Source organism: Panthera tigris, chromosome D1 (assembly GCF_018350195.1).
Source record: "Panthera tigris isolate Pti1 chromosome D1, P.tigris_Pti1_mat1.1, whole genome shotgun sequence".
Classification (NCBI taxonomy): domain Eukaryota; kingdom Metazoa; phylum Chordata; class Mammalia; order Carnivora; family Felidae; genus Panthera; species Panthera tigris.
Window position 1 is genome coordinate 59,800,128 of NC_056669.1, and position 25,775 is coordinate 59,825,902.

General features: G+C 41.9%; 2 protein-coding genes across 6 annotated transcripts in view; one reads left to right on the forward strand and one right to left on the reverse strand.

Annotated features, from left to right (window-relative positions):
• The first annotated feature begins 4,969 nt into the window (after positions 1–4,969).
• On the forward strand, positions 4,970–5,908 carry LOC102952182 (olfactory receptor 52B4-like). Its single transcript, XM_007089360.1, has one exon. The coding sequence runs from the start codon at positions 4,970–4,972 to the stop codon at positions 5,906–5,908; it is 939 nt and encodes a 312-aa protein (XP_007089422.1).
• A 10,041-nt stretch (positions 5,909–15,949) lies between these two features.
• The window catches only part of TRIM21 (tripartite motif containing 21), a 145,997-nt gene continuing 136,171 nt past the window's right edge, over positions 15,950–25,775 (reverse strand). For 4 of the 5 annotated variants that reach the window (XM_042957958.1, XM_042957960.1, XM_042957959.1 and 1 more), the window contains 6 exons: positions 22,223–22,667; positions 21,645–21,740; positions 20,332–20,562; positions 18,514–18,536; positions 17,536–17,636; positions 15,950–17,253 (listed from right to left, as the gene is read on the reverse strand). In XM_042957958.1, the coding sequence (XP_042813892.1) occupies positions 16,703–17,253; positions 17,536–17,636; positions 18,514–18,536; positions 20,332–20,562; positions 21,645–21,740; positions 22,223–22,667 (1,447 nt within the window). In that variant the 3' untranslated portion in view covers positions 15,950–16,702. Of the gene's footprint in view, positions 17,254–17,535; positions 17,637–18,513; positions 18,537–20,331; positions 20,563–21,644; positions 21,741–22,222; positions 22,668–23,756; positions 23,813–25,775 lie in introns of those variants that run through there. The other variant, XM_015540757.1, reaches the window with a different exon arrangement.

A 25,775-nucleotide genomic window follows, 5' to 3' on the forward strand; every position in this document is an offset into this window, starting at 1 on the left:
AATTTTAAGGATTTGAACATACATAAAGCTATCATAAAAAGGGCATAGAATCTAAAAGTTAATTAAGAATGGAAATCATACAGAGTGGGCTGAAGATTTAGAAAGGAACTTGTGGTATTAATAGATTAGCTGTTTTGGTGAGGTTAGGAAGCAGATACAGTCAGCATATGCTTGGGCAAGTAATTGTGTGGCTAGGCAGTGGGATGTTTGAATTAGTATACTTGGAAGTGGAGAAAGGATGTGACTATGGGAGTGCATAACGAAGGCAGAGTGAAGGGAAATTCAACTGAGATCAGAGGAGGAAATGGAATCAATGGGACGAGGTGAAGAAGTTTTCCAGATGGACATGGAAGTCTTTATGATACAAGTGTAAGACTTCCATGCATTTGTTTGTGAGGGAATCCAGGGGACCTTCAGATAGCCTTGAGGAATAGGAGAAGACAGATAACATAAATCTCAAAGCAGCATTAGCTCCTACACTAAAGTGAATGAGCACTAGCTGGGAACAAAATTATTCAAGAAAAATTTCTATCAACAATAAAAAATACTACATGGAAATAGAAACATTGCCATAATAATTTCCTTCTTTGAAATATCAAATATTTAAGTGAAATAATCCAGAACACATATACAAATTTATACATATATATGTTCATTGCAGAACAATTTCAACAGAGAAAAACAGAAACTTTATAAATATTCAATAAGTGAAATGGTTAAATGTATTGTATGTCACCAAGGTATAATATTTAGTCACTCAAATTTTTAAAGAAATATTTATAGATTACTAACTATGTGTCATTGCATCAGACAGGAGACACATGCAGCTGAATTAAAGGAGCTACATGGTTTACAGAACGTTTGTTACAACTGGGAACATTTATTACCAATTGTTAATTGGAAATTCCTATATTATGAAATTAAATAAAAAAGTATACCACATGCACAGTTTGATCTCAACGATAAATAAATCCATGAATAGGGAAGAAAAAAATCTTAGAGGGTTATCAATGAAAATGTTCCATTAAGTCCCTTGCATGATGGAATGAAAGTATTAGTCCTGTACACAAAACAATATTAATACATTTTCAGTGGATTTGATTTTATTAACATTTTATCGTGGTGTGGTGAACATAGTTGGTTGAATGGGTGGTGAAGGAGTAAATGAATGTTTGGGAGAATCTTTAGAATTCCAGCTCCTAATATGCTTCTGTGCCTTCTGGAAGTCAGGGTTGAAGAGGGTGAGCTGGAGTGACGTGTGGAGCCTTGATGAAAGTCCCTTCCACACTTCTGTCCTCTACCCTCACCTCTCCAATCTAAAACCTCTCTTCCACCTCCTCTCCTGTCAAGCTCATGCAGCTCTTCCTTGTCTTCAGACAAGGAAGGGTTCAGGGCTTATTGTTATGTCACTGGCAGTAGAGGAGATCCTAGGGGAGAAGAAAGTCACATGAATAAGTCCATGGTCCCCAAAGATGCTCAGAGAAAGAATAATTTACCCTGCAATTCCTCCTCCAACTTAATCCCTTAGCCACTGCATACAGTCTGCTTGTTGTGAGAATACCCTGCAATCCAGGCAGGGGCATAACTCCAGTCTGTGGTTCCTGATGGCTGTGATGGAGAGTTTGGGGTGAGGAGAGAGTAGGTTGGTACTGACCAGGATAGGTTGGTGACTTTCTGGGCCCTTCTGTCCATGGGCATCAATGGTGGGGTCTGGCTGAGGGTGGGGATAAAGAAGGTGGAAAACACTGAATTACTGATGAGAGACATGGGGGACAATAATAGATTGCCTTCATCATTTGGTAACTCTTTAGGCACTATATTTGGAATTCTCCATTCCTTGAGAGAGCAGACAAAAATTCACCATTCCCTGAGAGGACAGACAAAAATGTTCCCCTGGATGCTTTGTGGCATAGTGGAAACACTAGTGGAAGGAGAGGCATGAGACCTTCTTGACTCATTTCTTTTGTGAACTTGGGAAAACTGCCTTTCCTTCTGTGGCCTTGCTAAATAGTGAGTTATATGACAAGGTTATTCTAAAGCAGGAGCTGGCAAAATTTTTTTGTAAAGGGCAAGAGTAAAAGTGTTAAGCTTCAGAAATGGTCTCTGTTGCAACTACTCTGTCCCAAAAAAGCAGTCCTAGTAGATATGGGGAATGGGTGTATTCCAATAAAATTTTACCCATAAAAAAAAAGCAGGTGGTAGACAGATTTGGCCCACAGGCTGCAGTTTGATGAGCCCTGGTATAACGTGCCAACCAGAATTGATATTTTATATCTCTGACTCATGTTTGGGTAAATCAAGAGTGGAACTGGTGAAGCAGGGGTGTTGTCCTATGAGTTGCATTTCTATGAGAGTCCCTTATGGCAGGGATAAGGGGGCTGTAAGGCTGGAGACAGGGGTAAGAGTGGAATAGCCTCTGGAAGCTTCATCTCCTGGAAGAAACTGATTCAAGAAGAGGAGAATCAGTGTGCTGAATGAAGATAGGCAAATTTATGACTTAAGTAAGTCATAACTTGTCTCTGTGACAGTGAGTTTGACTGGTTAATGACTGTGTATGGATTTGGGTGGCTATTATGTGAAGGAAAGTTTAAAAGTGTATGTGAGTGAGCATGTGTGCGTGAATGTGTTCACAGTGAAGGGCTGTTTGTATGAATAGTGAAAATGTGTGTGTAGATCTTCATCAAAATTTTTATGAGTGAATATGTGTGTGGTGACTGTATAAATGAATGTATGTGATAATATGCATCTGAATGGAAGATTGTGTATTTGTATGTGGATTTGTAGCAAGCAGAACTGGAATTGAACCCAGGTAGGTCAGACTCTAAATCCTCAATCTCTTGTTTGTCCTATGATACATTGTCTTACATGTCTTAGATATTGTGGAATATATAGGAGAATTGAAGGGAGTAGGGAGGAAGCCAAGGAAAGGTGGTGTAGAGTCAACATAACAAAATGGAAGTTTTTAAAGCTAATGGAAGCTTTGATGCTAATACTTTTGGATTCAAATATCAGCTTATCTACGAACAAGGTGTTTGACTTTGGGTATTTACTTATCTGAGAGTCAATTTCTTCATGCATGAACTAGTGATATGTTCAATTTCATAGGTTTGGTGTGATTATTAGAAATAACATATCTAACAGTAGGCATTTAATGGTTGCTATTATCACACAAAAGTATTAATAATGGAAATTGGAGATTCCTAATAATGAGAAATTAATCTGGCACTTAATTTAAACCTAAAATTAATTTAGATTTGGCAAGCATGCTATGATAGATTATTTTAGAGAAGCTTCAGCAGCATTATTTAGAAGCATTATTTAGAAGCTTCAGCATCATATTTGTGTTGTAGGTAAAGTGGTTTGGGTAAAGATTAAAGGATGGTAAAAAGATAGAAGAAAGAAAGCATATCCGTTCTGTGAAACCAAAGTGAAGGGGGAAGAGACCATTGATCATATATACAGATGAAGGAGAAGGAGCCAACAGAGAGAGAGAGAAAGAGAGATTGAAGTCACTAGAGTGACAGATTAGTAGGAAGAGGTACTTAACGAGAAGGTTGGGGTTCAGTGTGCAGATGGAGACAGATGGAGGGTTGAGTCTTGAATTGGAGAAAAAGAGACAAATTGATTCAAATATAAATAAATTTGTAGATGGCAGAGTGAGGGTGAAGAGGTTAAGGGAATGAAAAATGGATGTTTTTATTGTTTTTTCTCCTTAGGTCAGGAATCAGGAAATCACAATTATCTGATGAAGGGGACCAGCGTAGAATAAGGCATGTATGAAGTGATTCGGAGATGGTGTATGTAGGCAAATTCTAGCTCCACCATTTACTAGCCAGGTGACCTTGGGTAGGGCACTACTTAAATCCTCCAAGCTCTGTTTGCTCCCTTATCAGTAAAATGAGGGAAATGACTACAATTATCTCACTCTGTGGTGATTAAAACAGTGCACATGCAGTCCTTAGTACAGAGCCCCTCCTAACTGATCTGTCTCCATTTTCCAACCTGCCTCCTCCATTCCCCATCCATCTTACACAATATTGCAAGAGTGAGAGAGCTACCTAAAATGCCAACTTCATCATGCCATTCTCTTACTACAAATCCTTCAGTGGCTCTCACTGCTTCAACATGAATTCTAAACTTCTTACACTTATACTCAAAATCCTCAGTGATTTGGCCCCTACCTCACTGCGTGACATTATTTTCTACCATTTTGTGTGAAGCCCTCTTTGCTACAGTAACCCTGAATCATTATAATTTTCCTCCATAATCTATATCCTTTCAGATTTCTGTGACTTTGTTCATGTTATTCCCTCCTCACGTGACTTGACTTGGCAAAACCTTACTTCTTCTTCAAGGTTCAACTTAGGGTGGCACTTTTAGAAAATCTTTTCTGAACTTCCGGGAAGCTCTCCATGTTTCCACAGCTCATTGTGTTTAACTTTTCCTTTACATTGTCCTTATCATTTAGATATTTTGCTTAATTTTCTCCTCCAGGTAGGTCCTCTAGGAGCCATGGTAGGTGCTCAGTAAGGCTTATTAAATTATAGTCAACTCAGTGACTGGTTTTGAGATACATATCACATTCAGATGGTCAAAGTAGAAATGGCAGTGTTTGTTTTTCACAGCTCTTAACTATTTATAACAACCTCAGACTAAGATCTATGGTGTTCTAGAGCTGGAACAACTCTCTTACAGATGATCTAATCCAGCTTCTCCCCAACATTAGATTTAAGGTGATAAGAGAGAGATCCAGAGCAGGGAAGTATTTTACTGAGATCAAATAGTAAATAGAATGTCAAAGAGTTTTAACCCATGTTTCCTGACTTTCTGACCAGGATTCTTTCCACTGCTCATCCAGTGACAAATGATCTAGTCCTACCTCCCTTACTTCAACCCTTTTCACCTTTTTTGGCAAGATAGAAGTGACTGCAAATCTTATACACCAACATCTAGGTGACTTGTCCTGGGAATGGCAACCCCTAACCACACTGGTGCCAGCCACTCACTCTTCATTCTGCGGGGCATCCCTGGCCTGGAAGACCAGCACATATGGATTTCTCTTCCCTTCTTTATTTCCTACCTGGTTGCTGTCCTTGGGAATAGCCTCCTTGTCTTCATCATCATTACTGAACGCAGCCTCCATGAACCCATGTACCTCTTTCTCTGCATGCTAGCTGTGGCTGACCTCATCCTGTCCACTACCACTGTGCCCAAAGCCCTGGCCATATTCTGGTTTCATGCTGGGGAGATCTCCCTTGATGGCTGCATCACTCAAATCTTCTTCATCCATGCCACCTTCATTGCTGAATCAGGGATTCTGTTGGCCATGGCATTTGACCGCTATGTGGCCATCTGTGACCCACTGCGATATACTACAGTGCTCAGTCATGCAGTAATCATAAAGGTTGGTCTGGCTGTGGTCCTGAGAAGCTTCTCTGTGATACTCCCAGATGTGTTCCTGGTGAAGAGACTGCCTTTCTGCCATAGCAATGTGTTACCACATACCTACTGTGAGCACATGGCTGTTGCCAAGTTTGCTTGTGCTGATATTCGTGTCAATGTCTGGTATGGCTTGTCTGTTCTTCTCTCTACTGTAATGCCAGATGCCTTGCTCATCTTGGTTTCGTATACCCTCATCCTCAATGCAGTCTTCCACCTCCCTTCCCGAGGAGCTCGGCAAAAGGCTCTAGGCACATGTGGCTCCCACCTTGGGGTCATTTCCATGTTCTATTTGCCTGGCATTTTTACTGTAATTACCCAGAGGTTTGGGCATCATGTTCCCCTCCATACTCACATTCTGCTGGCCAATATCTGCACATTAGCCCCTCCCATGCTGAACCCTATCATTTATGGGGTCAAGACCAGGCAGATTCGAGAGTGTGTGGTCAGTACTCTGTCTTCACAGTAGAAACATGTTGAGTCTGTGTGACTGATCTGGTGGTATGTTCACCACTATGGTGTCTCACATTTTCTTTCCCTATTTTGTAGAAACTTATTAACTAAGGGTTCTACTGACTGTGAACAAATGGATTTATCATGACTTTGAAAGATAGATTGTCATGTTGCCTTTATAAGGTAATGTTTAGAAAAGAGCATGAGGTTTTTTGGATATGATATCAAAAGTACAGGCAATAAAAGCAAAATAAACAAGCGGGACTACATCAAACCAAAAAGCTTCTGCACAGCAAAGAAAGCACTCAACAGAACAAATAGGCAACATATGGAATGGGAGAAAATATTTGCAAATCATTATCTGATAAGGGGTAAATAGCCAAAATATATAAGAAATCCATATAACTCAATAACAAAACTCAATAGTAAAGGAACAAATAACCTGGCTTAAATATGGGAAAAGGACCTGAATAAACTTTTTTTTTTCCAGAGAAGACATACAAATGGCCAACAGGTATGTGAAAAAGTTCTCAACATCACTAATTATCAGGGAAATGCAAATCAAAGCCACAATGAAACTTCACCTCACACATTTTAGCATAGCTATTATCAAAAAGAGATAATATATGTTGATGAGGATGTGGAGAAAAAGGAACCCTTGTGCACTGTTGGTAGGAATGTAAATTGGTAGAGCTATTAAGGAAAATAGTGTGGAGGTTCCTCAAAAACTGAAAACTAGAACTGCCATATTGTCCAGAAATTCCACTTCTGGGTATATATATGAAGGAAATGAAATCACTATCTTGAAGAGATGTCTGTACCCCCTCATGTTCATGGCAGCATTATTTATAATAGACAAGACATGGAAACAACCTATGTGTCCACTGACAGATGAAAAAAAAAAATGTGGGGCGCGCGCGCGTACACACACACACACACACACACACACACACACACACACACACACTGGAATACTATTCAGACGTAAAAAGGAAATCCTGCCATCTGTGACAACATGGATGAATCCTGAAGACATTAAGCTAAGTAAAATAAGTCAGACAGAGAAAGACAAATACTATATGAGCTCACTTGTATGTGGAATCTAAAACTGAACTCATAGAAACAGAACAGTTTGATGGTTGCTAGAGATGAGTAGTGGGGGATGGGAGAAAGGGATGAAGGTTGTCAAAGTGTACAACTTCCAGTTATGCAATGAATCAGTTCTAGGAATGTAATGTACTACATGATGACTACAGTTAATACTGTATTGCATATTTGAAAGTCTCTAAGAGAGTATATCTTAACAGTTCCTACCACACACACAGAAAAATTTAACTACATGAGGTGGTGGATGGGGTAACAAACTTTATTGTGTGGTAATCATTTTGCAATATAAATGTGTCAAATCATTATGTTGTATACCTTAAACTTACAAAATGTTCTATGTCAATTATACCTTAATAAATCTGGATAAAAAAATGTGGTACATATATACAATGGAATATTATTCAACCATAAAAAGAAAAGCCTGCTATTTGTGATAACATGGATGAACCTGGAGGACACTATACCAAGTGAAATAAGCCAGATATAGAAAAACAAAGACTGTGTGCTCTCTTATAGATGGGATCTAAAAACCTCAAACTTCCAGAAGCAGAGAGTAGAATGGTGGTTTCCAGGGGCACAGGGGTGGGGGAAATAGGTATTGGTTGAAGGTTACAAACTTTCAGTTATAAGTTCTGAGGATCTAATGTACAGTATGATGACTATAGTTAATATATACTGAGAGTTGATATTAAGTGTTCTCACTATACATATACAAAAGGTAACTATGTGAGGCAAGGAATCTGTCAATTAGCTTCATTGTGGTAATCATTTTACAAAATATGCATATATATTTAAGTGTACATCTTAAGTGTATACAGTTTTTATGTCACTTATACCACAATAAAACTGGAAAAAATTAAATATAAATACATAGTTTCATAAAGGGATGGGCACCACAATCTCTAAATTCCCTGATTATACCTTTATCATAGGGCTGTGATAGAACTAAAAATATAAACAGGATCTTGATATGCATGACATAGAGTAAGCAGTGGATAAGTTTTTAACTTCTACCTTAGCTTATCTTTCAAAATGTAGTGCAATAATTTCTGCCTCTTCTAATTCAAAAAGAAGTTATGGAATCAAAGGAGATCACAAAAGTTAACAGGCCTTATTTGCATTTTAAAGGAAAATATTAATCATAACTGGAATTGGTGCTGGTAGAATCTTCATTTCTCAAGAGAATTTTGTGTGATCTGTGCGGTATACAGATCACTTGTTAGTAATTACCGATGGGGATAGAAATCAAGATACTATTATCTTTACCACTTAATTTCTTTCAGTGGGGACCAAAGCGATGGTAGTATGTCATCTGTGTAATAGACATCTCCAAGTATTGGAGTAACCTGATATGCCAAGGAATTCAGATTTTGAGAAATGAGAGTATTTAAGTTTATATCATGATAGCTTTCTCCCATAAGTGTATCAATTAAAGGGAACAAATCATCATTTACATTGGTCAACTCCAAAGCAGAGACACAGAAGCAGAAAAGTATATTTTATAATTCACCCTTAAAAAAATTTCTCTATAACCTTGACATGCAGAATCCAACCATTCCCCAGTTATATCCCCATTCATAGAGAACTTAGCTCTCCTTTTCTTCCTTCAGTTTATCAACCAAAGCATGATTAATTTTGTCAACTTATATTGATTTAGCTCTGCAATGTTGCCATCTCGCCTGAGGATTTTGTTCTCTTTATCTTTTCTTCAAAGTACCTTCTGTCCAGTGTTAAGACAGACCATTACTCATACTTACAAATAACTCATCACTAAATTTTAAGGTCGCTGATATCTTTGTACAGTATCTACATTTCATGAAGTGGATAGCAGATTTACTAAAGACTAGCAGATTTCCTGAAGGAAATGTGAGATTCTATTTTATTAAAAAATTTTTAATTCCAGTGTAGCTAACATACAGTGTTCCATTAGTTTCAGGTGTACCATATAGTGATTCAACAGTTCCTTACGTTACTCGGTGCTCATCAAGGTGAGTGTACTTTTAATCCCCTTCACCTGTCTCATCCATTCCTCCACCCACCTCCCCTGTGGTAACCATATGTTTGTTTTCTATAGTGATGAGTCTCTCTTTTGTCTCTCTTTATTTGTTTCTTAAATTCCACATTTTAATGAAATCATATGGTATTTGTTTTTCTCTGACTGGCTTATTCCACTTATCATTATATTCTCTAGTGCTATCCATGCTGTTGCAAATGGCAAATTTTCATTCTTTATTATGGCTGAGTAATATTCCATTATATACATATAATAAAATATACATATTCCTATATATATACACACCACATCTTATTATCCATTGATTTATCAATTACACTTGGGCTGCTTCCATAATTTGACTATTGTAAATAAGCTGCAATAAATATATAGGGGTACATATATCCCATCGGATTAGTATTTTCATGTTTTTTTGGGTAAATATCCAGTACAGCAATTACTGGATAGTAGGATAGCTCTATTTTTAATGTTTTGAGGAATCTCCATACTGTTTTCCACTGTGGATGCCCAGCTTGCATTCCCACCAACAGTACATGAGGGTTCCTTTTTCTCTACATACTTACCAACACTTGTTTCTTGAGTTTTTGCTTTTAGCTATTCTGACAGGTGTGAGATGATATCTCATTGTGGTTTTGATTTGTATTTCCCTGATGATCAGTGATGTTGAGAACCTTTTCATATGTCTGTTGGCCATCTACGTCTTCTTTGGAGAAATGTCTCTTAATATCTTCTGCCCATTTTTAACTAGATGATTTGGGTTTTTTCTTGTGTATGTTAAATTGTGTAAGTTTTTAATATATTTTGGATACTAATTCTTTATTGGATATGTCATTTGAAAATATCTTTTCTCATTCAGTAGGTTGTCTTTTAGTTTTAGGTTATTTCCTTTGTTAAGCAGAGCTTTTTATTTTGATGTAGCCCCAATAGTTTATTTTTGCTTTTGTTTTCCTTGTCTCAGGAGGCATACCTAGAAAAAAGTTTCTATGGCCTATGTCAATAGGTTACTGCTTGTGTCCTCTTGTAGGATATTTATGGTTTCAGGCCACACATTTAGGTCTATTAAACCATTTTGAGCTAATTTTTGTGTATGGTGAAAGAAAGTAGTCTAGTTTCATTCTTTTGCATGTTACTGTCCAGTTTTCCAATCATCATTTGTTGAAGATACGTTTTCTCATTGGATATTCATTCTTCCTTTGTCAAAGATTAACTGATAATATAATTGTGGTTTTATTTCTAGGTTTTCTATTCTAGTCCACTGATCAATGCATCTATTTTTATGTCAGTATCATACTGTTTTAATTATTACCACTTTGTAATAGAACTTGAAGTCTGGAATTGTGATGCCTCTGATTTTATTTTTCAAGATTGCTTTGGCTATTCAAGGTCCTTTGTGGTTCCATACAAATTTTAGGATTGTTTGTTCTAGTTCTGTGAAAAATGCTATTTTGATTGGGATTGCATTAAATGTGTCGATTGTTCTGGGTAGTATAGACATTTGAACAATATTTGTTCTAACCCATGAGCATAGAGTGTCTTTCCATTTCTTGGTGTTGTTTTGAATTTCTTTCAACAATTTTTTATAGTTTTCAGAGTACAGGTCTTTCACCTCTTTGGTTATTTTTATTCCTAGGTATTTTATTGTTTTGGTGCAATTGTAAATGGAATTGTTTTCTTAATTTCTCTTTCTGCTGCTTCATTGTTGGTGTACAGAAATGCAACAGATTTCCATGTTGATTTTGTATGGTGTAACCTTATTGAATTATCAGTTCTAGCAGGTTTCTTTTTGGTGGAGTCTTTAGGGTTTTCTATACATAGTATCATGTCAGCTGCAATAGTGAAAGTTTTACTTCTTCCTTATCAATTGGGTTGCCTTTTTGTTGTTTGATTGTTGTGGCTAGAACTTCTAGTACTATGTTGAATAAAAGTGGTGGGAGTGGACATACATCTTTGTCTTGTTCCTGACCTTAGGGTAAAATCTCTCACTTTTTCCCCAGGAAGGATGATGTTAGCTGTGGTTTTTTTTATATAAGGCCTTTATTATGTTGAGATATGTTCCCTCTAAAATTATTTTGTTGAATGTTTCTATCATGAATGGAGGTTGCACTTTGTCAAATGCTTTTTCTGCATTTATTGAAATGATCATACGGTTTTAATCCTTTCTCTTGTTGATGTGATGTATCATGTTGATTGATGTGTAGATACTGTAGCACCCTTGCATCCAGAGAAAAAATTTAACTTGATTGTGCTAAATGCTTTTTAAAAATGTATTGATGGATTCAGTTTGGTAATATTTTGTTGAGGATTTTTGCATTTATGCTCATCAGGGATATTGGCCTGTAGTTCTCTTTTCTTGTGGGGTTTTTATCTGGTTTTGGCATCAGGGTAATGCTGGGCTCATTGAATGAATTTGGAAGTTTTACTTCCTCTTCTTTTTTTTTTTTTTTTTTTTTTTTTTTAAGTTTGAGAATAGATATTGACTCTAAGTGTTTGGTAGAATTTATCTGTGAAGCCATCTGGACCTGAACTTTTGTTTGTTGAGGTTTTTTTTGATTACTGATTCAGGTTCCTTGCTGGTAATCAGTATGTTCAGATTTTGTGTTTCTTCCTGCTTTAGTTTTGGTAGGTTATATGTTTCTAGTTATTTATCCATCTCTTTTAGGTTGTCTTGTTGGCATATAATTTTTCATATTGTTATAATCCTTTGTGTTTCTGTGATGTTGGTTGTTATTTCTCTTGTGATTTTATTTGAGTACTCTTTTTTTTTTTTTTTTTTTGATGAGTCTGGCTAGAGGTTTATCAATTTTGATTTTTCAAAGAACAAAGCTCCTGGTTTCTTTGATCTGTTCTATTGTGTTTGTTTCTATATCCTTTATTACTGGTTTTATTGTTGTTGTTTTTCTAGCTCCTTTAGGTGTAAGGTTAGGTTGCTTATTTGAGATTTTTCTTGCTTTTGAGATGGGCCTTTATTGCTATAAGTTTCCCTCAGAACTTTTGCTGTATCTCAAAGGTTTTGAGCTGTTGGGTTTTTATTTTCATTTCTCTCCATGTAGTTTTCTATTTCTTCTTTGATCTCTTGGTTGACCTATTCATAGTTTAGTAGCATGTTATTTAACCTCCATGTATTTGTGCCCTTTCCAGATTTTTTTTCTTGTGGTTGATTTCCAGTTTCATAATGTTGTGGTCAAAATAGATGGTAGGACTTTGATATTCTGAATTTGTTGAGACTTGTTTTATGGCCTAATATGTGATCTATTCTGGAGAATGTTCCATTTGCACTTGAAAAGAATGTGTATTCTGCTGTTTTAGGATGGAATGTTCTGAATATATCTGCTAAATCTATCTGGTCTAGTGAGTCATTCAAAGCCATTGTTTCTTGTTGATTTTGTTTTGTGATATGTCCCAAAATATGTCTATTTTGTCCAAATATTGCTACCTTACCTTTCTTTTTCATATCTGTTTGCATGATAAATGTTTCTCCATCCCCTCACTTTCAATTTGCATGTGTCTTTAGGTCTGGAATGGGTCTCCTGTAGGTAGCATATAGATGGGTCTTGTTTTTTTAATTCACTCTGTCACCCTATGTCTTTTTATTGGAGCATTTAGTTCATTTATATTCAAAATAATTATTAATACATATGTATTTATTGCCACTTTTTAAAACTTGTTTTGTGGTTGTTTTTGTAGCTCTTCTCTGATCCTTTCTTCTCTTGCTCTCTTCTCTCATTGTTTGCTGGCTTTCTTTAGTGATATACTTGGATTCCTTTATTATTATTTTTTGCATGTTTATTACTGATTTTTGGTTTGTGTATGTAACATCTGCATATAGCAGTCTATATTAAGTTGATGGTTGCTTAAGATTGGACTCATTCTTTACTCTTCTCCCCCATGTTTTAGGTAATGGTGTCATACATTTTTTTATTTTGTGAGTCTGTTGCTGTTTTTTTACAGATATACTCATTTTTACTGCTTTTGTCCTTCCTACTTTTCTTACTCTTATTTATGGTCTTTCCTTTCCTTTTAAAGAGTCCCCTTTAACATTTCTTGGAGGGCTAGTTTAGTGGTTTAGTGTTTGTTTGTCTGGGAAACTCTTTCTCCTTCTATTCTGAATGATAGCCTTGCTGGATAGAATATTCTTGGCTGCAGATTTTTTCCTTTCAGCACTCTGAATTTATCATTCCACTCCTTTCTGGCCCACAAAGTTTCTGGTGAAAAATATACATATAGCCTTATGGGTTTTCTCTTGTATTTAACTGTCTTCTTTTATCTTGCTGCTTTTAAAATTGTCTCCTTATCACTACTTTTTGCCATTTTAATTACTATGTGTCCTCATGTGGACCTCCTTGGGTTGATTTTATTGGGGGACCTCTGTCCTGAATATGGATTTGTTTCCTTTTCCAGATTAGGGACATTTTTAGCTATTATTTCTTCAAATAAATTTTCTGCTCTCTTCTCTCTTTTCTTCTTCCTCTTCTGGGATCCTTATAACGCAAATGTTATTACGCTTGATGGACTCACTGAGTTCCCTAAGTCTATTCTCATTTTGCATTTTAATTTTTTCCCTATCATCTGTTCAGCTTGATTACTTTCCATTACTCTGTCCTCCGGGTCACTAATTCATTCTTCTGCTCTCTTAGCCTGCTATTTATTCCATCTAGTGTATTTAAAATTTGTATTGTGTTCTTTTCTGATTGGTTCTTTATCTCACTATTAAGGGTATCTTTGATGTTCCCCACTCTTTTCTCAAGTCCAGTATCTTTAAATCCCCGATCAGGCATATATATCTGTTTTGTTTAGGTCTCTTGCTGTGGTTTTGTCCTGTTCTTCCATTTGGGACATATTCTTCTGTCTCTTCATTTTGTCTTACTCTGTTTCTGTGTGTTAGGACAGTCAGCTATGTCTCCTTCTCTGGAAAGTAACAGCCATGTGAAGGAGAGGTCTTGTAGTACCCTGTAATGCAGTGTCCCCTGTTCACCAGAATCTGGCACTTCAGAAGTATCTCCTATGTGTGTGCACATGCCCTGCTGTTGTGTCTTAGATGCTTTTTCCTTTAGTCCAGTTGTCTCCAGTGGTTTTCTCTGCCTATCGTGGGCAGTGTTTTGTCTCTGTGGTGTTACTAGACCAGCTGGGAGCCTCCTTCATCTGGAGTTAGATCATACATTTGCCAGAGATGCAGTAGCACCAAGGTGCCTTTCCTGTGTTGTTCCTGAGAAATTTTTGTTATTGGGCACGGCCTGCTGTCAGACCAGATGTCTTCCCCCAGCCCACTGCTGGGGCACCCTTTGTACTGACATTATGTGGTTGTCTTCCCCTCAACCCAGGAAAGGAGTCACTTTGGAGTCATGTGGTCAGGCTTGTGGTCCCGGTTTGAATGGCCTCTGGCAAAGAGCATATTGGAGGAGGTGGACTGCGCTGTGCCTGCAAGGTTTGCATGCCAGCAAGAGGGGACCTGCTGACACCTCTGAAACCAGGCTGGTCAGGGTAGGGCCCATGGTTTAACAGGGTGCACCATGGTCTGCTTATGAAATGAGACTTGCTACCACTGCAGCTGCTGGTACCAGGTCAGTAGGAGCTGATCTGCAAAGCAGGTGGGTGAAACAAGCAATTTTAACAAGGTGTGTGCTTCGTTTCCTCAGGAGGGGGCCTGCTGCATCTGCCTCAAGGACCAAGGCTGCACAATGTGCATGGTTGGGGGCTGTAGTATTGGTACAGTTTGCACTGGTCTTCTGGGGGAGGGGACAGCAGCGCTGGGACTGAGGCAAGCATGACTGGAAAGGACAGACCCACTGCTATGTGGGTGGGTGGGACTTGGTATAAGCAAGTTAGGTAATGAGTGTTGGCATCATGTTGTTTCTTGTAGATTGCCATGTTTATTCTGGGCATTGTGGGAGAGAGATGTGCTGGTGAATGGTGTCTTCTGGATGAGTCCCTCAGCATACCCTGCTCTTCAGGTACAGGCTCTGAGAGGAGTAAGTCTCCCTTCCATATGCCCCAGATGTTTTTCAAACTGCTACTTCTATGCTGTATTTTTGAGGGCTGTTTGTCCCACTGTCTCTTTAAGGCGGGCACTCAGCTTCCTATTGTCTCTCCCAAAGCTAAGTCAGCTGATTTGTAAAATGCTAGGCTTTAAGTCCCACTGGTTGTAAGAACTTAATGAAATTCAACTCCTCTGGTTTTCAAAGCCAAAGGTTATGGGAATTTGTTTTCCCTGTGCAGGTTTCCTAGTGTGGTAGAGGCTGCTTCTTGCCCTTCTCTGTGCCACTGGCTCCCTTCTTCCTGTGGAGGGCCCAGCTTTCCATCTATCTCCTGACTGATCTCCACCCTTTCTACCCTCTTCAGTGTGGCCTCTTCTCTGCCTTTAGTTGTGGAGTTTGTTCTGCCAGGCTTTGGGTCATTTTCTGGGTTATTTATGCTGATGTGGGTGTTATCTAGTTGTATCTATGGGATGAAGCGAGTTTAGGGTCTTCCTACTCTGTCATCTTCCCCGCCTCCCCCTGAGATTCTATTTTAGACAAATAGAATCTATTTGTCTTGAAGAATAGTATTGTGCTTGAAGAATAGTGGTTCTCTCACAGCCTGCTATTGCTTGGGTGTAGAGCTTCATTCCAACCTTAAGAGCTTAAATTCAAGAAAGTGTTTGCTGTCACCAGGTGATGCCATTACCTGAGTCCTGGCCTTCACATCATTCAGGTTCAACCAAAGAAGCAGAACTAGTAGGAGACATGCAGAGACTTATTGCATTTATACAATTGTGGGGGCTGGCAAGGCAGGACCTAAATCTGCAGGGCAGGCCATTAGGAGGGGCAGGCTGGAACTCTGGCAGGAGCTGAAGCTGCTACTCATAGATGGATTATCTTCAGTGAAGCTTCAGTTCTGCTTTTAAGGTCTTTCACTTGATTGGATTAGACCCACCCAATTTATCCAGGACAATCTCCGTTAAAGTCAAATGATTATGGACTTTTAATAACACCTACAAAATACCTTCACAGCAATATCTAGATTAGTGATTGAAAACCTGACGGCTTATAGCCTAGACAAGCTCACCTATCAAAAAACCATTACCCCTTCGATTTAGATTGATGCGCCCCTTAACCAACTCCAATATCAACAAGATGTGGTTGGGAGAGCATGGCAGGGATGGGGAGTACAGCAGGCTGGATACGTAACGTGGAAGTCTAAGGTCTGGATCATTCAGTCTTTATTTTCAAAGTATGGCTGTTTTTCTATAGGTGTTGTGGAGCCACTTATATGTGTGTACATTGGAACAATAATCCTAGATGTATATGAGAACAAGGATCGAATGGGTTAGATTGAGGCCCCACGTACAAAGGAAGCCCCTTTGCAAACTCTGCAAAGGTAAATAACCGAGATCTGACTAAAGGCCTAGTGATGGAGAGGAGAAAATGAGACTTGAGTCACATAAAGAAGAAAGAAACATGTTTTGGTTGATCCAGAAGATTTGGGCCAATTAGTTTGTTTCATAGAGGGAATTATAAAGCAATCTAGGGAGGGACGCTGATGGTGAAGGTCATCTGACATAAATTTTCAGTGAAGTCCCTGCCAAAGTCTGCTTGCTGGTGTCCTGACAGGTCTGCAGAGACAAAGTGGTTCAGAGTTCATGCGGAGATGAGGCAGGGTCAGTGGCTGAGAAGGGCACCCACAGAGGGGGTGCTACCAGTGGTCAGAGGATCCCTACCAACCCACCCCCAATGGACGGAGGACAAGAGGGGCTGAGTTACTTCCTTCATCATTAAAACCAGTACTGAAGAAGGGCCGCAGAGGTCCAGCGAAGGCACATTCGGAGAAAGCGTAGATGAGGGAGCCGTGGTCAGTGATGTTGTAGAAGGAGACAGTGCTGGCCTCATAGTCAAGGAAGATCCCAACTTGGCACGGAGGCACCCGAAGGTGGAGGGGAGTCTGGGGGCTGGTGCCAGCCTCATATTTTTGTTTGTTCCACAGCCAAATTGTCCAGAAGCCATTTTGGGGGCTGAGCAAAAAATGCCCTTTCCTCCGCACAGAGTCTCTACAAACACCCAGGTCCCAGGCCTCCTTTCCTGTCACATCTACCTCCCAGTAAACCTTTCCAGAGTCAAAGAACTGGGCACCCAGGACCATGGGATAAGTGTCAAATCTGCCCTCATTTTCAGGCACTTCCTGCCGGCTGTCTCCAAGCCTCACTTGTCTCCGATCCTCTGACAGGATGAGCCACGGATTGGCTGTGTATGGATCCAGAGTGATGTTTACTGCAGAGAGGGGACCAGAGTCAGGCTGGGAGAGTGTGGGGAATCAGGAACCTGGTATCTCTGGTTGGGGATGAGGATGAGGGGCTGTGGATAAGGAGGTATCTGTGAGCCTCACTGTGGAAGGAAATGACCCCCAGCCAGGCCTGACCGTTGAGGGAAACACCTTCTCTACCTGTCCCTGCCTCACCTACCCTGACCTGCTCTCTCTCCCTGACTCTGGGACTCTGCTTCCTCATCACCCACTTCTGTTCCCCAGTCCCAGTCTCTTGGTGGTCGCCTCACCTCCATAAGTCCTCAGCATCCTTTTCAGCCCTGGCACGAGGCACACACTCCTCAGGTCTGGAGGGGTGATGTCCAGATTCTTCAGGTTCCAACACTCACTCCTGAGGCAAACAGAGTTACAGACCCTGTCCCCAACTCCCACCTCACCCTCCTGAACCCTGACACTATATAACCTCCCTTGTGGATGAAAATTTAACTCAATGCAAATTTACAAAAACCTCCTTTGCTGGGATCCCTGGGGGTGGGGGTGGGAGGCAAAAGGAGGTAGGATTTAGTTCCTTTCTAGGCCTTACTGGTTACACAGCCCCTGCAGCTATGGATAGTTTGTATCTCCTCTCCAAGCCTGAGGTCAACAGGCACTCACTGTTTTACACTGTTTCATTTTATCACAAGGCATCTAATACAGATGGAATCACTTCTGTAAGGAACCTCAAGGCGTCTCCCCATATCATGGGTCTTACTCTCTGGCTCTTTCTAGGAGATTCATAACTGGCTGTAGACTCAGAACTTAATAGAAATTTCCCTGTTGGTTGGGGCTTCACTTTGTAAGGATGATATAGTCTAATTACTTTCGGCAGCTCACCAAGATGTCTGTTAATTAGCTTCACAACAGAAAATATTTTATGGAGGTTTGGGTATTTGAGAATAGGGACGAGAATGGGGGGAAAAATGAGTGCATGTTTTTCTAACTCAAAAACCTCTTCCACAGGTATATGTGCTTCCTACCACCCCCTCCTTTTTTTTTAATGTTTATTTTTGAAAGGGTGAGAGACAGAGTGTGAGTGGGGGAGGGGCAGAGAGAGAGGGAGATAAAGAATTCAAAGCGGGTTCCAGGCTCTGAGCTGTCAGCACAGAGCCCAATGTGGGGCTCGAACCCACAAACCACAAGATCATGACCTGAGCCAAAGCTGGACACTTAACCCACTGAGCCACCCAGGCAACCCCCTGCCCCTTCCTCTTACAAAGAAAACTCCTTACCTTCCCAGGACACTTTTCACCTCCTGAGGAGAAAAGAGAGTGTGTAAATTCTGGACTCACTGGTTTACCATTAGACCTCATTTCTGTGGGTTGGGTGATGCCCCCCAGCCCCCAAGACCCACAAGACACTGCTTTACCCCATTCCTCTGGGGCCAATGCCTGAAAGACATTTCTGACCAGCTTGAAGCAGAAGGGGTGTGGATGCTTGTGGGGTAACCAGGGTAACCACCATGGGTGTGACCTATAGCTAAGAGAAGGATGACCAATTTAAGGACTCTGATTCAGAGGACAAATTAGAAAGCCCCGATTCCTGGAAGAAGAGTGGAAAGGAACAAGTAGCCCAGCCTGGCTGAGTCCCAGAGGCAGTCACAGGGAAAGAATGGCCAAGTCAGGATGCACAGAAACTGCTCTATCTCATTTGCAGGCTTGCATTTGGGGGAAGGAAAGGCTCTGTCCTATGTTGGAGTTAATGCTGCCTTCTCATATGTATGTGAAATCAAATCACTTGAGAATATGCTGTTGCAGGGCTTGGGAACCCTTACCCAGGAATTGGCACACTCCTAGGCCCAGTCAAAAGTGCATTAGAAAGTGTGGCTCAGTGTTGGGCAGAAGCAAGACTTAGACAATGAGAAGAGGGCCTACCAAGTCAAGCCAATCCAGGAAGCCTTTCTGCACAAACCAAACTAAACAAAAAAATTGGCTTCATGACCACATCTGACAGAGACACTGGCAAGTTTGGGAAGAGAAAAACTGTATAAGGTTAGAGCAGAGGGGACTTTAGAGACCCGCTAGTCAATAGTTTCCCCAAACGAGGCAAACACATTAAGGGATGCGAGAGGATTTTAAGTAGCACACACATCAATGAGTGTTTAAAAAATAGTTATGTGCTCATTTTAATTTCAGCTCTGCCACTTACTATTTGGGTGAACTTGGTCAAGTTATTTAGCTGTAGTGTCTAAGTTTCTCAACATCTCTGCCCCTCTGTTTTCTCATCTATGAAATGGGGATAACGACATCCAACTCACTGTATTGCTGTGACAGCCTGAGTACACAGAGGCAGATACTATGTGCCATTTAAGAATCGGCGGTGGTTACAAAATTAGAAAAAATCAGTAACCTATCAACACAGGATTTCTTGGCTCCTATTGCTTAGGACAAATTTCCTGTTAAGCTAAATTTCTTCAGTGAAAGAGTGAGTTGTAAAGAACAAACATATGCCAACAGGTTTGGGTAGTTCACAGAAGCAGCAGAAAGTGGGAAGAGGGTACATTTATGACTAACACTGGGGGATCCTTATTATTCAGTCCACTCCCTCCCCTTGTTCCACAGATGGAGACATTAGATCTAGGAAAAGGAAGGGACTTAACCTAGAATTATGGAGCGAATTGGTGGCAGGGCTGGGGATGGGCTACTGTCTCTTAATTTCCAGGGCACTGTCTTTAGTTACATTTATGAAAACCTGCTCATGGTCAAATGCTCACGTAAAAGTTTTTGTGGTTTCTCTCATTTAATCCTCACAAAAATCCCTTGAGATATGTAACATTATAGTATACATTTAACATAGGAGAAACCTGATACTCAAAAAAGTTATGGAACTTTCTCAAGGTCATGAACCTGGAAGGTGTCAGAGCAGGCACTTACCTGGGATGGCTGGTTCTTTGAATTGCTGGATGGAATATTTCCTCCTAACTCTGCACCTTTCCCATGACTTGAGTGCAAACCAAGCATGGGTCTGAATTCCAGTTTGGGAATATTCCAGGGACCGGGTTTAGCCTTTTTTCAGTTGTTCCTTGAACCTCAGGGAGGGGGATGGCTCACCTGCAGCAGCTCCAGGGCTGAGCCCCTGCTCCTCTTCTCCAGCTCCACGACCAGCTCCTGCAGGGCCTGGCTCTTCTGGACCAGTGTGGCCTCCCTCTCGCCCAGGATTCTCAGCTGCTCCTTGTCCTCCATCTCTAGTTTCTGTAGCTGTCTCTGTTCCTCTGCAGCCAGGAAGTTCTGCTGCTGCACAAACTCTGTGTGAATCCTCAGTTTGTGTGTCTCAACCTGACTCTTTGGTGTAAATGGAAAGAGAGAGGTTTTTATCAAAATCTCCTAAGCTTCAGGAATGAAGGTACTCCTATCGGTTTCTATTCCCTGTAGATTCACCACTCAGACTCTGGGTCTAGAGCAAACACAAACACACACACACACAGAATTTTTCTGGGGAGATAAGTGAGTGAGGCTTCTGGGCTCAGAGGGGAATGGGATTATTTTGGGGGGGGCACACTGTAGCTGTCCTACAGTCGCATATGTATGGTAACAGACTTTCAAAACCCACCCAGTACCCAAATGTGCCCCCGTGTCTTCATTTCTCAGGGAGTTCCTGAGAGAGTCACATCCATCCCTACCCCCAACAACCTCACAAAGACAGGCTCACAACACTGCTCTGAAGTCCTGAGGAAAGGGAGTCTTTGGGATAATCTCTGCTTGTCCTCTCCCGCTGGTGACTGGAAGGTCACCTGACGACACAGGATGACTCCTTTTGCCACCACAGCCTGACTCATCCTTCTCTGATCCCAAATCTTCCTTTTCTGGGCTCTACAGGCCATGAGTTCCTTCCACTCTTCTAATCCCTGACTACCCTACCTCCAAGTTATGGGTATAGAACAAGCTTTAGGTCTCCATTCTACTTTGGACCAGTGATCTGGATATGGTTAAGCAACCACCTGGTCAGATTGGTTTTTCTACATTTGGTCTTGGTCATTCCCTTAAGTCTGTTCCTCACAGCCCTTGTCATTTACTGACAGGCCTGGCCACCGGGCATCTCTCCTGGGAGACCTCTGTCCCCAGGAGGTCACTGCTGAGGCAGTGATTCTGTCATTTCTTAAGACTGGGTTCAGGGAGCAGAAGCTTTAGGGTATGGCTTGTTCCTCTCAGCACTTTTTCCTAAGACTCTTGATTTTTGTATCTGATTGGGAGCTCTCTCCTTTTTATTCCTGTCAGGAGGCCTAGAGGATAGCTGGTTCTTGGAGAGTGAGATATACTGACTATCACTCCTCAGATGGGCATAGCTATGGTTAGAGCTTGAGTTTGGGACGCTGGACTCTGCCCTGGCTTCTGATCTGAGATTCCTTTTAGGACATGATTCTTGCCTTCCAGGCTGCTCTCTTCATTGCAATATCCACTTCCAACTCCTCCGCCAACCGTTGTCCTTTTCTCAGGTTCCCTAATGCCACCTGGAGCTTCTCCTGTAGAGAACGATAGATTAGTGCCCAATCAGACCAAGAAGTGGGGTGGGGTGGGGTGGCATAAGAAAGGAGAAAACCATGCTGGTTCTTTGAAAAGACTGAGTGCTGAGAAAGAGGGGAGACTACAGTCTGACTGGGGTGGAAATTCTGTGGATGGGAAGACTTTGGAAAAAGCCTAATGTTTCTTACAACATAGAGCTACACTGTTGGTAGGGGGCATGCTCATTCCTAATTAATCAGGAGACAAGGAAATGTGATTCTTGTAGCATTTCCTCAGTGTATTCCCCGCTCCTGGGAAATGAGAAAGTTGTACCAAGTTTGCAGTTCTTGGCTTAAGTTAGACACGGAAGGTGGGAGGCACCCTTCCTTTCCCCAACTCCTCAACTCCACAGGTGACTCTACCTCCCCAGCTCTGGGGAACAAAGCACCCACCAGGGATGCCTCTCCTTCTACATGCTTTCGCCTCTGTGCTGAGGCCTCACCTTGTACTCCTGAGCAGCCTCCTCAATAGGGACCATGTGGTGGTTACGGTGGTTCTGGGACTGGGAACACACCCAGCAAAGGATCTTCCCGTCTTTCTCGCAGAACAGGTGCAGTTTCTCTCCGTGCACCTCGCACCGCTCCCGCTGCATGCCCTCCTTGGCACTCTGGCCAATTTGTTTAAGGTTGTCCACCATGTTGGCCAGCGGCCAGTTGGGCCTGACGTTCCGGAGCAAGAAGATGTGCTGACACACAGGGCAGACGCCGCCCCCATCTTTTCCGACCTGAGAGATGCAGTCGTGGCAGAAGCTGTGGCCACATTCAATGCTCACAGGCTCCACGACAGGATCCAGGCAGATAGGGCAAGTGACCTCCTCCCACATCATCGCCAGGGGCGCTGCTGAGGCCATTGCGGTAACGTTCCTATGAGGCAGCCCTGTGGAGAGCCTGCGGAAGCATAGCAGGAGGGGAGAAAAGGTAAAGAGAAGATGAGAAGGGTTGTGTGAGGGGGGGGGGGGGGGGGAAAAAGCAATCCCAAGGAAACCCTGAGGAAGAGTGAGGTGGAGGGTGTGAAAATAAAATGAGAACGTTAACTTGAGCAACAAGAGCTTCTCCTCCCTAATCTCATCCACTGATCCAGCCAGACAGCGGGGAAACGCAGTCCCCAAAAGAGAGCAAGATTGTTTTTGGGAACTTCAGAGATAGAGCTGTGTGCAACTCCATCTTCATCAGGTCCACCGCTACTTAAACCCTCGGCCCCTGGCCTTTTCCTGTGCGTCTTCTCCCATGTCGGGTGCCAAGTGCACTGCCAAGCAGCTCGTGGTAACAGGTGCGGCCTTTTACCACGCACTCTCCATGCGCTACAGGAGGTGCTGCGTGCTTTGCGTACGTCTTCGTTAGTCTGCGCGATGATGGCAGGCGTTACACACAGGTTACAGGACTGCATACATAAGAATATGTTTACAAGTGTGTACATATACGTGTAGTACGTATACATGTCTGTGCTTGTATGTGTATGTACGTGTTCACACCCACCCACCCACGTGGTAGAGCACTTCCCGGGCTCTCCTCTCAGCTTCCGGAACCTGGTAACTGTCCTCATTGCCTCTGGGGCACAGACCCAGACCTATCTACCACCCTGCCCCTCTCACTCCCAGAGGGGAACTGTGGAGAGGAGGGTCTCCAGGACTGCGGACCTACCCACGCTGGGCTGCCCTAGACCACGCTCCAGGCTAGGTTGCTGCCCCGTTCTCCCTGCCCAGGCGGCAGCAGCAGTAAGGCGGCCCTCGCCCCTTCCCCCTTTCCTGTAACTTGGAAGTCACGTACACAGCCAGGCCCACTCCCAGGCAGGCTGTCAGCCCGGGAGGAACCGCTGGGCTTGGGCTGATCGAGACCAGTCCCTCTGCGGAGAAGGGAGAACAGGGACCCCAGGCTCTAGGGATGAGACCTGGATGCAAGGGGACCCTCAGATCCGGGGCAAGGGGGAGATGTCCCCCAGCCAGGGCTGGGGCGCTTGGGTTTGGGCAAGTCACTCACCTTTTCAGGGGAGTCCGCAGCTGGCGGCAAGTTCCCTATTTCACTTTCGATTTTCCTTCAGAGGCAAGTCTGAAAGGGAGGCGGGCCGAGGGGCAGGGAGTGGGAGGAGCTTGGGAGGAGAGGGTGATGCGCAGGGCGGAGCTAAGGGGCAGTGGGTGGAGGAGGCTCAGACGCCCCGGGCTGACACTAAGCGAAAGCCCTTCAGCGTTTCAGCCTTGCTGAGCGCTCCCTGCCAGGTCCTCAGTAACTAATGGTCCTCAGCACCTACTAGATGGAGGATTCATACTGCCTTCTTTGACGCTAGTCACCATCACTCCACAGCCCTATGCTGTGCCTACGTGTGGGAGCTGCTCCTAAGGAGGTCTGGATGGGGACAAGAGTTCCTGGAGCTCTTCCTAAAGTGCCATCCTGTGCTTCCTACTTCCAGAAACCAGTCCTTTTCAGGAGAGTGTGGATATTCTTTTAACATCAAGGGGTGAGGGATTTATACTGCCTGACCCAAAGGCAGGTATCACACCAGTGAGTGGTAAGAAAGGAATTGACATTTATTGAGCACCAACTGTGTACTTGTCACTGAACTAGGGATTTTCACAGGTTATTTCCTAAATTGTAGTAAATTGTATTTCTTTTTTTTTTTTTTTTTTTAAATTTTTTTTTCAACGTTTTTTATTTTATTTTTGGGACAGAGAGAGACAGAGCATGAATGGGGGAGGGGCAGAGAGAGAGGGAGACACAGAATCGGAAACAGGCTCCAGGCTCCGAGCCATCAGCCCAGAGCCTGACGCGGGGCTCGAACTCACGGACCGCGAGATCGTGACCTGGCTGAAGTCGGACGCTTAACCGACTGCGCCACCCAGGCGCCCCTGTATTTCTTAATTATAGTAAAAATTGTAGTAAAAAGTTATTTCTTAAATTGCAAAAAAAATTGCAATTACTTAAATTGTAGTAAAATTGTAGTAAAATTACATAACGAAATTTACCATCGTAATCATTTAAGTATACAGTTCAGTGGTGGTATTAAATACATTCACCTCATTGTGTGACCATCAGATCAGCATCGTCCATAGAACTTTTTTCATCTCGTCATATTGGAAACTGTTACCTATTAAACAATAACTGCCCATTATCTCCTCCTCTGAGCTCCTGAAAGCCACCATTCAATTTTCCATCTCTATGAATTTGACTTCTTTAGGTGCCCCAATAAAAGTAGAGTCATACAGTATTTGTCCTTTTGTGACTGGCTTATTTTACTTAACACAATGTCCTCAGGGTTTATTCATGTTGTGAATAACATGACAGGCTTTCTTTCCTTTTACAGGCTGAATAATATTCCAATGTCTGTATGTGCATTTTGTTTCCCCATTCATCTGTCAGTGGACACTTGGGTGACTTCTAGCTTTTGACCTTTGTGAATACTGTTGCTATGTTCAGGTTATATTATTTAAGCCACATAACAATTTAGTGATTCAAGAGTTATTAAACTCATGTTACAGGAGAGGACACTGAGGCTGAATGGAGTGAAGTGACAAAGTAGATGTATGAGAATTAAAATGTGCAGGGAAGAACCTCATTTTAGTGACAGCCCAGAGAAGACTGGCTGCCCTGTCAGCTCAAGCAGAGGCTGTAGGGGCAGCTGGTAGGGATGTGGTCACAAGCTGTGGAGGAGGAAGGAGAAAAAAAGGAAGGGTGAGGAGGCTAGGATTCTCAATTCCTTCCAACTCAGATTTTTTTTTTTTTTGGTCCCTGTATAACTTAAGGTTAAAAACATCAGTTGAAATTTGCTTAATGTTTTGTATAGATTAGGAAACCTAAAAACACTTCATGCCTCTTTGTAAATTCCAGTTCTGTTTCTATGAGAATTTGCTTAGTGGAAGCTTATCAAGTGACATCTAATATTCAAATTGTATCACTGTAATGATTTGATTCCAGGAACATAGTTCCAGAAAGAAAAGTGGAAACAGTAAAAGAAGAAGGAGAAGAAGAAGGAGGAGGAGAAGAAAAAGAAACCTATATGTGAAT

Excerpts from the sequence above, each read along its gene's own strand:
- LOC102952182 (XM_007089360.1), top strand. The coding sequence starts at position 4,970 with ATGGCAACCCCTAACCACACTGGTGCCAGCCACTCACTCTTCATTCTG.